This window comes from Neoarius graeffei, chromosome 3, assembly GCF_027579695.1.
Source record: "Neoarius graeffei isolate fNeoGra1 chromosome 3, fNeoGra1.pri, whole genome shotgun sequence".
Lineage (NCBI taxonomy): Eukaryota > Metazoa > Chordata > Actinopteri > Siluriformes > Ariidae > Neoarius > Neoarius graeffei.
In genome coordinates this window covers 69,104,360-69,117,933 of record NC_083571.1, presented here as the reverse complement: position 1 = coordinate 69,117,933, position 13,574 = coordinate 69,104,360, and the positions used below count along the sequence as shown (strand labels likewise).

The 13,574-nt window shown below is 40.9% G+C and overlaps 1 protein-coding gene across 1 annotated transcript in view; it reads left to right on the top strand.

The window, feature by feature from the left end:
- Nucleotides 1-13,574, top strand: part of LOC132882588 (uncharacterized) — a 44,950-nt gene that overhangs the window by 25,668 nt on the left and 5,708 nt on the right. Inside the window, exons 9-12 of the mRNA XM_060915680.1 lie at nucleotides 4,776-5,072; nucleotides 8,671-8,810; nucleotides 8,898-9,299; nucleotides 12,803-12,857. Coding sequence (XP_060771663.1) covers nucleotides 4,776-5,072; nucleotides 8,671-8,810; nucleotides 8,898-9,299; nucleotides 12,803-12,857 — 894 coding nt within the window. The remainder of the gene's footprint in view (nucleotides 1-4,775; nucleotides 5,073-8,670; nucleotides 8,811-8,897; nucleotides 9,300-12,802; nucleotides 12,858-13,574) is intronic.

The window sequence follows — 13,574 nt, the reverse complement described above, 5'->3', positions numbered from 1 at the left end:
TCAAAGTTGACAGGTATGATCCCAAGAGTAATCACTTTCGGCTTCAAGGGCTACTGCCTAGAAGGTAAATGACGAACGACGCAGTGCAAGATTTGCAACGTGACGATTTCTGACAGCCAGACCACGACCTCCAATTTCGTCCGGCATTTGAAAATCCATTCTGCCCAGTAAGTTTATTAATGTGTTGTTATTTGGTGATAGCAGCTAAACTCCTCGTTAGCCAATGTTAGCCACGAGAGTGAGCGGTAGGAGGATTTTAGCCGTTGCAGATGTAGCTAGGGATTCAGTTTATTATTGTGAAATTCTTATGTGAATGCTGGTAAGCAATGTAGTTACGTCAAGTTTAATGATATTGTATATCAGTAGTAGTAAGTTGATTGTGCACTTTGCAGTTGTGATGCTGAATAACATAAGCAGCTTCCTACCCTGTTGTTCTGTTTCAGGGTTAAGCTAATGGTCAGCTTGTGAACATGTACACGTTCATGAGCAGCACAAATCCATGTAAGTGTGTTCGTGTACATTAGCCAGACTGTCCATAGGGCATAGAGGCAGGGGAGTTTATCATAGCCGTTTGAAATAGCAGTGCAGCAACCTGCACATTTTTTTCATCACACTACCCGATCAAAAAAGAAAAGAAAACTCCATCCCACTGCCTATCATGCACTATTGAAAAAAGCGCCACGATTTGGATTCACCGGCATGCCACTCGCTGTTTGAATACAGGCTAGCAGCAATACTAAACTCTGCAAAATAGGCTGACTGTGCGCGGGAGTCTTGTTTCCCGCTGTAACACAGTGTTACGAAAATAAATTGTGCAGTCATCCAAACCATGAATTTACATTTAGTATATCAGGCTACCAGGCTGCCAAAACAATGGCTTGAATGATGACAATTTAGAGAGCACAACTCTGTAACTGAACAGGTGCATTGGATATTTCCCAGTGAGGTAATTTAAAAAGTCTCTGGGTAATTGTTCAAGGAAAGATGAATCCCGCGTACTGTCCTTTCCGTATTGTTCCCGAAACGTTGCACTTGTGGTAAGGAGGACAGTGCGTTAGCCACGACCGAAACGTTGTGAGCAAAGTTCCTGTGGAAAGGAATGCGCGGGATGCATATTTCATTTAACATTTATTTTCGTAACAATCTATTATAGCGGGAACCAAGACTCCCGCGCCAAAGTCGTTCTATATGTCCCCGCTCTGCACAGGCTGAGGCAGCCTCGGAGAGGGAGAGAGCGAGAGAGCGCTTTTGCACACACCTCTGTAGCTTGTCATATTGGGTAAGATGATGTCACTTTTGCACGGGTGAACAGGTCTTCTTTTTGAGACCTAAATTATGACTGACACATTTCTCTATCCTTTGTTTTTTTTTTACTGGCGCAAACATACATCGAAGTCACTTCAGGTTTCTCCACGTGTATCTTATTAATAATAATCATCTCATCTGACGTGATTAGAGATTGGAGGAGCTCATGCCCCTGTTAACCCAAGGTGTCGTCCTACCCTCTTTTAACTACGCACATAACAGAATGCCAATTCTCTGTTTATTTTTCTTGTTGGCTGATGACAATGTGAGAAACTTAGTTGGCTTTCAATCTTGCAATCAATTTTGCCATCAATAAATAACTTTGTGACATTATTACTGTTTTGTTTTATGTATTTTACAGAACATGAGTATTTAAAATGCAAATATTTAACAGGTTGGGCACATGTTCCAGGGATGTTTACTGACATTTACTTATGTATTGCCTTTTCAATGTATTAAATTCATATTCTGCTGCTAAAATTACGCCAATACGCCTAAGGTGACTTGACTTGGACTTGACTTGACTTATTATAGGACTTGACTTGACTTGACATAGCCTGTGACTTGACTTGACTTGACTTGACTTGCCCAAGACAAAAAAGACGGGACTTACTTGGGACTTGAAGGTTAAGACTTGAGACTTACTTGAGACTTGCACATGTGTGACTTGGTCCCATCTCTGCTCCTTCCTGTCCATGTTCTGTATATTAATGTCATAACCTGCAAAAAAGACTGACCACTGGACTTGCACATATCTGTGTATACTGTGTACAACCCCGATTCCAAAAAAGTTGGGACAAAGCACAAATTGTAAATAAAAATGGAATGCAATGATGTGGAAGTTTCAAAATTCCATAATTTATTCAGAATAGAACATAGATGACATATCAAATGTTTAAACTGAGAAACTGTATCATTTAAAGAGAAAAATTAGGTTATTTTAAATTTCATGACAACAGCACATCTCAAAAAAGTTGGGACAAGGCCATGTTTACCACTGTGAGACATCCCCTTTTCTCTTTACAACAGTCTGTAAACGTCTGGGGACTGAGGAGACAAGTTGCTCAAGTTTAGGGATAGGAAAGTTAACCCATTCTTGTCTAATGTAGGATTCTAGTTGCTCAACTGTCTTAGGTCTTTTTTGTCGTATCTTCTGTTTTATGATGCACCAAATGTTTTCTATGGGTGAAAGATCTGGACTGCAGGCTGGCCAGTTCAGTACCTGGACCCTTCTTCTACGCAGCCATGATGCTGTAATTGATGCAGTATGTGGCTTGGCATTGTCATGTTGGAAAATGCAAGGTCTTCCCTGAAAGAGACGTCATCTGGATGGGAGCATATGTTGCTCTAGAACCTGGATATACCTTTCAGCATTGATGGTGTCTTTCCAGATGTGTAAGCTGCCCATGCCACATGCACTAATGCAACCCCATAACATCAGAGATGCAGGCTTCTGAACTGAACACTGATAACAACTTGGGTCGTCCTTCTCCTCTTTAGTCCGAATGACACAGCGTCCCTGATTTCCATAAAGAACTTCAAATTTTGATTTGTCTGACCACAGAACAGTTTTCCACTTTGCCACAGTTCATTTTAAATGAGCCTTGGCCCAGAGAAGACATCTGCGCTTCTGGATCATGTTAAGATACGGCTTCTTCTTTGAACTATAGAGTTTTAGCTGGCAACGGCGGATGGCACGGTGAATTGTGTTCACAGATAATGTTCTCTGGAAATATTCCTGAGCCCATTTTGAGATTTCCAATACAGAAGCATGCCTGTACTGTATGTGATGCAGTGTCATCTAAGGGCCCGAAGATCATGGGCACCCAGTATGGTTTTCCGGCCTTGACCCTTATGCACAGAAATTCTTCCAGATTCTCTGAATCTTTTGATGATATTATGCACTGTAGATGATGACATGTCCAAACTCTTTGCAATTTTACACTGTCAAACTCCTTTCTGATATTGCTCCACTCTTTGTCAGCGCAGAATTAAGGGGATTGGTGATCCTCTTCCCATCTTTACTTCTGAGAGCCGCGGACACTCCAAGATGCTCTTTTTATACTCAGTCATGTTAATGACCTGTTGCCAATTGACCTAATGAGTTGCAATTTTGCCAGCAGGGGGTTTCGCCCGGGGAGTAAATCACTCTAGGATCGCCACTGTTTGGGTTAAATGTCTCTTTGCAAGATTCACCTTGACCAAACATTTTTGTTTACCATGAACAAGCTTCTGGCAGAATTCTTGTTGGATATTTCATGAATCTTCATGGTAGAATTGGTAGAGTTCAATAAATTTTTTTTTCTTGGCATGGACTCGACTTAAAACATGGTCCATATATTTTCAATATGGTTGAAGTCAGGACTTGTTTTAAGCTTAATGTTAGCCTGCTTTATCCTCCACAACCAGCACTGATCCGTGTTTGGGATCATTGTCCTGTTGTAACTCCCAAGTCCCAAGCCATGTCCAAGTTTCTGATGGTACCACCACCAGCTGGTACAATGTCCCTCTGTACATGGTGGTCATCTTGGCCAAACACCTCAATCTTTGTCTCATCTGACCATACAGTTATTTTCTGAAAGGCTTTTACTTTGTCTGTGTAGTCAGCTTTAAACTTTAGTTAAGCTTGAAGGTGTCAATTTTGGAGTAGGGAGTTATTTCTTGGATAGCAGCCTCTTAGTCCATGGTGATCTGAAATGTAGACAGTGATTCATCAGCTTCCATTTCATGGCTTGCTTGTGCAATGGTGGTTCCCAGGTTGTTCCTGACCAGCCAAACCAATTTCCTTTCAGCTGAGGGTGACAGTTTGGGTTTTCTTGAAGTAAAGTGGCTTGGCAAAGTGACTACACCTCAATAACTTGGATACAATTGTTTGAACTGATCTAATTTGCAGGTGTTTAGAAATGACTCCAAGAGACATTCTGGAGTTGTGTATATCTGTGATACTCTTTCTCAGATCTGCACTGAGCTCCTTGGATTTTCCCATTTTACTGTGTGTTGGTCAAGCCAATGAGTGCTGTAAATAAACCCTTTTTATGAAGGCACAGCAAAGCTACCAGCTGTAGTCAATCATAATCACTAACAGGAAGTTACGAGGCCTTGGCAAGATAAGAGACATTTTGGAAGTTTCAACACCTCTGAATTAATAATCTAAGTGAGCATATGTAATTTGACACTGTATGTATAATTTTGACCCTGTGTTGATTTCATGAAACCCAAAGAAAATTAAAACTTGTGCACCAAATTTAAGCGTTTTTTTAATTAAAGCTGTATGCTGTACAATCATTCTGCCACAGAAAAAGAACAGTTCAAAGAAATTATTGAAAGCCCAAATATTGCCATGACATTCATATCAAAGATGACATTCATGTCACTGTATGTAAATTTCTGAGCACAACTGTATAATCAAACATTATCTTCCATGTTGCTTTACATGACTCACGTTATTAATCTGTGTTTCTGTTTCTCAGCTCCAGTATCAGCTCCAGTAATAAGAAATCAAAGAGGAAACCGAAGCGTGTCTTCTACAGAGCCGTGTTTCCTCCTGTGCTCTGTGGAGAATGGAGAAGATGTGAAGTTATCCTGGTACAGAGAGAATGAGAGAATCTCCATCACCAGTAACACAGATCTCCGTGTTCCCCTCAATCTCACACTTCAGATAGAACACACAGAGAATAACAGGAACTCTTATATCTGTGTGTCTGCAAACCCTGCCAGCAATAAAACAACTTCTCTCAACATCGCGCAGCTCTGTTATTATAACTCAGGTCTGTCAGAGAGGATTGGGTTTTAGTATTGTTGTCTCATTGCCCAGCCCATGTGTGTGTCACAAGGAGAAGATTTGTTTTTTGATGTTTATGATGATATCGTATTGTTCTCAGGCCAAACTGATCGTTCCTATTCGCTGCTTCTTGTCCTGATATCTACTGGAGTTTTCCTGTTGTTATTAATATCCATACCTGTGTGGGTTTGGCTAAAGAGAAAACACAACAAGGCAAGAAACTGATCTTTCTGTTTTTGTGTTTAGTATAGATTTTTTACCCTGCTTATTAACATGAATCAGATTTTTTTTTCATATATCTTTAGCTTCTGAAAAAACTTGGGGAACTGACTTACACTGAGGTGGAATTTACAGCTCGCAGTGCAGAGAGTGTTAAAAAGGTAAACATCTCAATAAAACTGTTGAAAATGATCATGAGGTTAAATGTTTCAGTGGTTTTAGCAGTAAAGAAAAGTCACATGAGTTCCACAGGAGTGATACAATCTCCCCCCGATTCAGAGACTGAAATATACTGTTGTCTCTGACAGGAAGAAGATTCGAGAATAACGGATGATGATCAAGAGCAGAAAACCTTCGTGCTGTATTCAGTGATGAAGAGACTCTCATAATTCAATACATCCTTCTTTTGTTTTGGTCACAAATGATCTCTGTATTCTGGAAACCACTGATATGTTTACATCATGTACATTCGGTTTAATAGGAATTAAAGTTTTCATGATGATATTATAGGAAGTAGATTCCAGAGTCTGACTGATTCCTGTATGAACTGGTTTTGTTGGTGTTGAAACTTGTGTTTGTCTCGTCATCTCACACGCTCTCTCATTATATCATCAGGAGCAGCAACATTTAAACTGACTTATTTCTCCAAAATGCAGAAAAAAATCTTGCATCTGATTTCAAGATTCATATTTAAACCTGAATCCAACCGACGGGACACAAATCTACAGAGCTGAGTCGTGCTTTTCGCTTTAAGCTTTTCGCTGGTCCCTCAATGTTTGAGATAAATACTGACAACATCAGTTCAAGTAAATAACTTCCAAATTACTTTTTATGTTGACAACTGAGGTGAAAAAACTTCTTCCCGGCTCCACCCCTGGAAGGCGTGTCTTGGCTGTGGGTCTGTGGGAAGTTGTTCTGTCCACCATGGACAATCTCCACCAGACCACCAGAGGGCGCCATCTCTCTTTTTCAGCTGCTTTTTTCCTTGTCTGGATGAGTTGCAGTGTTTGGGAACCTAAACTGGGTTTCACCTGATTAGTTTCTCTCATTAGCTGTTTGGTGTTTGTTTTCCTGAGAAGTTTGTGTTCCTGTCATAGTTTTTTTTTCTCGAAATGTTGGTTTGTTTTGTGAGTTCCTGGTTCTTTTTCCACCTCAGTTTAATTTAAACAATTACTAATTCCATGGTTTGGTGATGTCGAGTGAATGGGATCAGTTCATGTCCTATAGATGTGATTCAGTGAGGTTATAAAATCTCCTGAGGATGTTGGTGCTGATGTGAAGAAATGAGTGCAGGATGAAAATGAGCAGTGCAGTATAACGGCACAGCAGCGAATGTTAGTCTCACAACACCAGGAACCCAATGATGGAGGGACAAAAACAAAGGGTGTTCATGTTCACTCAGTTCAATCACATGAAACCGATGCTGAATTAAATAATTCCAGTCAGTTTTTTATTCAGTGTAAATGTTTGACAGAGAGACTCAGCCGTCTCCACTGACTCAGGCGCTGCTGCGACACATTTGGTGCTTCGAGTGGAAACTTTAGGCAGGTTTTGTTTTCACTGGGACTCAAAATTTAATTAATTAAAAGTTGAACATACTGTGTTTTAATGGGTTAGTTTTCTGCAGTGAAGTGTATTTTTATTTTTCACTCGTCCATCCTCTGGCGCTGACGCAGAGTGGCGGCCTCTCCAGTAACTCCGTCTGTATCGCCTTTCTTTGACTTTAGCACTTTCTTTCCGTGTTTTTTTTTTGTCTTTTTACAACTACACATGGGGCGGCACGGTTGTGTAGTGGTTAGAGCTGTCGCCTCACAGCAAGAAGGTCCGGGTTCGAGCCCCGTGGCCGGTGAGAGCCTTTCTGTATGGAGTTTGCATGTTCTCCCCGTGTCCGCATGGGTTTCCTCTGGGTGCTCCGGTTTCCCCCACAGTCCAAAGACATGCAGGTTAGGTTAACTGGTGACTCTAAATTGACCGTAGGTGTGAATGTGAGTGTGAATGGTTGTCTGTGTCTATGTGTCAGCCCTGTGATGACCTGGCGACTTGTCCAGTGTGTACCTCACCTTTCGCCCGTAGTCAGCTGGGATAGGCTCCAGCTTGACTGCGACCCTGTAGAAGGATAAAGCGGCTAGAGATAATGAGATGAGATGAGAATACGGGTTTTCCCTGGTACGTGTATAATGAATTAAACAATAATCTTAGACTTTGTGAGAACTTATCTTCAAAAGCAACTTTAACTCTGCTTATGATTTTGAAGACTGCTTCCTGTAACTTTTTTGTTTACTAATTACACTTCAACAACTTGAATTCATTTTTCATTTTGCAACTGGTTTGTAAACCATATCCTGTCAAGTAATTTGCTTGCAAATGATCGGATTAGAAGTAATGATTAGGGTCTACAATGCTATTAAAAAATGACATTAAACAGCCTTGCTCCAGATTCAAAGAAAAAAGTGGCACTAATATATTTTACAAGCAGCAAAACTTATTTCAAGACTACTAGTAATGAGAAATTTTAATTTTTTTAATATTCCTTGTTATTTTATGATGTGATACCTTTGTGATTAAATCTGTAGATAAGTCTTCAAGTTTTGTAATAAAAATGGTCAAAATTGAGTTTTTGCAAGATTTTTAGAAATCACTATTTGTTATGCAATGAGTTAGATTTCCAGTTAATTCTTACCAAAGGGTACACTCGAGAAAAATAATCTTTTCAATTCAAAATTACTGGATATCTTGTCCAAGCGACGCTTAATAGAAATCTATTCAAATGCAGATTTGAGAGGTCCACAACACACAAAAAAATGTATTCAAAATATGTGTAGTAGACCAAGGGATACAAGACCTTCTCCACTTTTGTGGTAGGGAACTTGGGAATGCGCATTTGACCTTTGACAATTTTGATTGGATTTCTATTAAGTGTCCCTTGGACTAGATAATTGAGATTGAGAATAATAATTTTTCACTGAAAAATCTGAATATAATATTAATATGGAAAAACTAAAAGCCTTTTATTAGTTGGCCTTTAGCAATATGTCCTATTCTTAATTAGCACAAAACAGTACATAATTGAAAGAAAGGCTTAACATGGGTTTTAATTTGTTTTTGTAGGTGATGGAATGTTTTAAAATGTTTAAAACTTAATAAATGCCAAAATTGAAAATTCCCAATATTCCTGGGCCCTTCAAAATTCCCTGATACTTTCCACCCCTTTGCAACCCTATCGCTAACCAACAAAACTGATGAGCTAGCAGGACTGGTGAAAACCCAGAGGCTCTACAGGGAGTGTAGTTTGTTGTGTTTCACGGAGACGTGGCTTAAAAGCGACACACCGGACTTTAATGTGGAGCTACCTGGATTCACTACAGTGAGAGCGGACAAGGACGCGAAGCTGAGCGACAAGCGCAAAGGTGGGAGACTCGCACTGTTTATTAACACCAGATGGTGCAACCCAGGACAAGTAAATGTTAAGGTGATCATCTGCTGCCGGGACATTGAACTGTTAGCGGTGAGTCTCCGACCGTATTTCATGCCTCGGGAGTTTACACACGCCATTTTCACCTGTGTTTACATTCCTCCGCGTGCGGATGCGCAGGTGGCGTGTGAAGTTACTCACTCCACCATAGCAGCGCTGCAGACACAACACCCCGAGGCGTTCTTCGCGATTTCTGGGGATTTTAACCATGTCACTCTGGACTCCACTCTCCCTGCCTTTCATCAGTTTGTGGACTGCCCCACTAGGAAAAACAGGACCATAGACCTATTGTATGTCAATGTAAGGGACGCATACAGGGCAATCCCACTACCACCACTGGGAAGATCTGACCATAACCTGGTTGTCCTACAGCCTCAGTACAAGCCAATGGATCTGAGGCAGCCCATCACCATGCTTTCATTCAGGGCCTGGTCTCCTAAGGCAGAGGAAACTCTTAAGGACTGCTTCGAGACGACTGACTGGAATGTACTGTTAGACCCGCATGAGGAGGACATTGAGGAGGTGACACACTGCATAACAGACTACTTGAACTATCCATGTTGCGATTCAAGTTCTAAATAGCTACAGTCTGAGTGCTAACGGCTCTGCCCACCGCTTTGATCATATCGGGCAGCTTTGTGGGGCTTTGAACAGCTGCCACCATTAACTGATTTCCTCGATACACCAGGGCAATGCCAAGTCCAATCAGCAAAAATCCTGTGATCATGGTTCAGAATAGGTAAATATCCTCAGTGTCCTCCATGGAAAGAATCGCCAAGCACACCACACGCCACTTCTCCCAGGCATCCATGGTGTATCCGGCTGCAAACGTTCCGGCAGGACAACAGGTTCCCCCGAACCTAGACTTCGAGTCGAGAAGATTGTCAATTGCATGAAGTGACCAGTTGATCAGATCCATAATTTCGATTCGGAGAGCAGTGCAGGAAGGGTCTCTCAGACAAGACGAGTCCGCAGAAGCAAAGCAGGAGAGAGGCTTGTCAGGAAGGGAGAGGCTGAGAAAATGAGAGATGAGAGGAAAAAACACCCACACATTTCGCTCCTATCAGGAACGGACTGTGTAGGCATTAAAAAAACCCTCAGCGAAGCATTCCGTGAAGCATGGAGAAGAATTAACACAACAATTACACAAAAACATAGAAAGTACAAGAGAGCAAAGTCCCGTGGCAGCCGTCTGCGGCGCCATCTTGGATGGAAAAAAAAAAAAGATGACCGACATCATCAAAAATATGTTGAAAAAATCCGTGGACCTAAAGATAAAAAATGGGTGGCCTTAGTTTCTCTGTGTTTGTTTCCCTGTCATAGCTTTGTCTAAATGTTGGTTTGTTTTGTGAGTTCCTGGTTCTTTTTCCATCTCAATTTAATTTGAACAATTACTAATTCCATGGTTCGGTGATGTCGAGTGAATGGGATCAGTTCATGTCCTATAGATGTGATTCAGTGAGGTTATAAAATCTCCTGAGGATGTTGGTGCTGATGTGAAGAAATGAGTGCAGGATGAAAATGAACAGTGCAGTATAACGGCACAGCAGTGAATGTTCGTCTCACAACACCAGGAACCCAATGACGGAGGGAAAAAAACAAAGGGTGTTCATGTTCACTCAGTTCAATCACATGAAACCGATGCTGAATTAAATAATTTCAGTCAGTTTTTTATTCAGTGTAAATGTTTGACAGAGAGACTCAGCCGTCTCCACTGACTCAGGCACTGCTGCGACACATTTGGTGCCTCGAGTGGAAACTTTAGGCAGGTTTTGTTTTCACTGGGACTCAAAATTTAATTAATTAAAAGTTGAACACACTGTTTTTAATGGGTTAGTTTTCTGCAGTGAAGTGTATTTTTATTTTTCACTCTAAGTGAGGAAAGAAAAATAATGTCATGCTGGAAACTTAATTGTTTAAAGGTTTGAAATGAGGAATATTAAAAGTCCTATGATTTAATTACACTAAAAAAAGTAAAACCCATGTGAACCATGTTATCAAGTGGTGTAAAGGGAGTCTGTACATCCATCCACCTATCCATCATCTATTCCCCTTATCCGTTGTTGGTTGCAGGGAAAACTGGAGCCATTGACACTTTCTGAGCAAACAGAGCCCCGAGTTCAACAGCACTGTGGTGTAAAATGATTATTTCAGGGCAGATTCATCTGTAAATGATGTTCCTGATGCAGATTGACTCCAAACAGCTCAAACTGGACTTTGGGATTCATGAAGTTATGAGACTGAAGGAGACATGAAACACTTACTCATCGTAAACACTGACACTGAAAGTCCGAGATGAGAAACCATCAGCGATGACGTGTAATAAATAAACTCCAGAAAGGTTTCTGCTGATGTTCCTGATGGTTAAAGCTCCACTGATTCTGTCCAGCTGCAGTCGCTCTTTAAATCTCTCACTGATTTCTGTCACAGTTTCTCCTTTAAACACCTGACTGATCAGCATCTTTTCATCTCCTTTCTCTGGTTGACTGAATCTGATCTGTTCTGTAACACACATCATTACGTCCTGCAGCTCTGCTGTATCTTGTATTGTATTTCTGAGGATATTCTCCAGTTTATTCAGAGGTTAGCTCCACATTAGAAAATAAAAACCCAGCATTTGATCTCAACATTGTGGAAAATGATGTGATTGTGATTTCACAAAGCAGTAAGTAGAACCTTGGTGTGTGAGGGTGTGGAAGAAGACTTGGGAGGCAGGATGAATTTTAGCCCAGCTCCAGACCTGCGTTTTATCATTCTGTGCTTTTCAGCACGCTTTCTCCATGTCAACAAAAACAGGACAATGACAGAAAACAGGTCCGTCCTGGACTCGCAGCATTGGCTCCGTCAGATTCAAGGAAAATTCATTACATCCAGCATACAAAGATTCAAATGAAGTTCTTCACAGTTCTTATGTTCTTAAATTCTGTGGTTTTATTAATTGTCTGCTTTCACCTTTATCATGAACTAGCAGGTTCGCCGGGCTTTGCCCAGGTTGTGGGGGGTGAAGCTCGGATGTAATTTTTTAGTATGTGATATACAATATGTTAACCCACGACAAACAAAAATCCAAACATCCACCACCCAGGGGCCCACCGGGGAACCCCTGGGGCCCAACTATGGAATTTCTGAGTTTTGCCAAAATGTGGCTATCTCCTGTACCTATGTGCCAAATTTAGTGAAGATCTGTCAAGAGTTTGTGTTGATAAATGTAACGTGAAAGGCATTGAGGGAGGGGGTGGGTGGATGTTGTGCCCCCAGGGACCTCCCTGGGGCCCTTACATGAATTTTGCTTATTGCTGCAAAATTCTGGGTCATCCCTGGACCTACTTGCCAAATTTGGTGAAAATCCATTGAGAAATGGCGGTTAGATCAAGATAAACAACCAAACTTTGCCGCTTATTATAAAATAACTTTTCTCTACAACTTTACATTTCCAGGTCCAGTTTATTCTGTTGTCGAGGAAAGGTGAAAACACAGCAATAATTGTACTAAAACGTTCATCTCCATTTTCAGGAGCCATAGTAACAATTTCTCCACCATTTTCCCGTCGTCCCAAACAGCAGTGTCACTGAAGAGTTTTGTGCACAGTGCAGGTTGTCAGTTCACTGATGGAGCTGCTGCTGCCTAAGAATCTCAATCTACATCAAGATTTCTGTAAAGCTGCTTTATAACCAGGTCGAGAGTTAAAATCACGACACAAATAAAATGGAAGTGAATTTATTTTTCATTACCGAAGTTCCAATAGTTTTCTGTTGCTATCGATTCAGTATTTGACTTGTAAACTGCTCGGGTAATTTGATATAGATTCACATTTAAAGCTGAATCCCAGCTGACGGGACACAAATCTACAGAGCTGAGTCATGTTTTTCACTTTAACAAACACCAAAATGTTTCAGAAGAATTCGGACACGTGTTCAGGGTTCCTATCTTCCACCATCTGTAATGCACAACCTCCAAACACACAGGATAAGTGTTTCAAGATGAGCAGAGAAAAGATAAAAACAAAAGTGTGACTGTTGTTCTAGTTGGTGGAGAGGTTTGTGGTTGGTTCTCAGTGTTCAGCTCTCTGTCTCACACACAGTAAAGGGGAAGTGGTGATGGCCTGATACTGCAAAAATCACCATCTGAATATTTTACACAAGGCCTGTGACGTCTCAAAAGGACAAAAGAAGGGATTATTCTGTCCGATCTAAACTCACTGTTCATGTTGTGACCCAAATGAATCTTTTTACAGAATAAATCTCCAGGTAGATCGTCTAAAACTTTGAATGAGCTCACTATTTCTAAAATGTAATATCTGTAATATTATAAAGTCATAAATTTTCGAATGAACTCGACTGAAATTATTCTCTCCAGGTTTTTCTCCACATCTTGTAAATGTAATTGAATCAAACACACAGGAGAGAATTTTAAACCTCGTCTCCACTAAATCCATCTGAAAAAGCTGTTTTCTATCAAATGTACATGGACATTGGTGAGAGGAAAGCATGTAGTGAGCGTGTAGAGACTGAACACACTGAGACAGGACGTCCGCCCAGCGCTCTGATGAATGTGGGACAGTAAAGACACCGAGCTAACAGTAAGGGAACATTGTGTACAGCAGCAACAGAACGGCATTGAACACAACGTTCTTCACTGATAAAGACTCTGAGGACAACTGAACAAACATGGTGCTGAATATTTCAGTAGAAATCAGGACTCTCAGGACTCTTCTCCTGCTGCGCTGTAAGTTCGAGTCTTTCCTTCACAACAGAAGAAACTGTAGCTGTAAATATAGTTTGATCAAATAAGTTCATC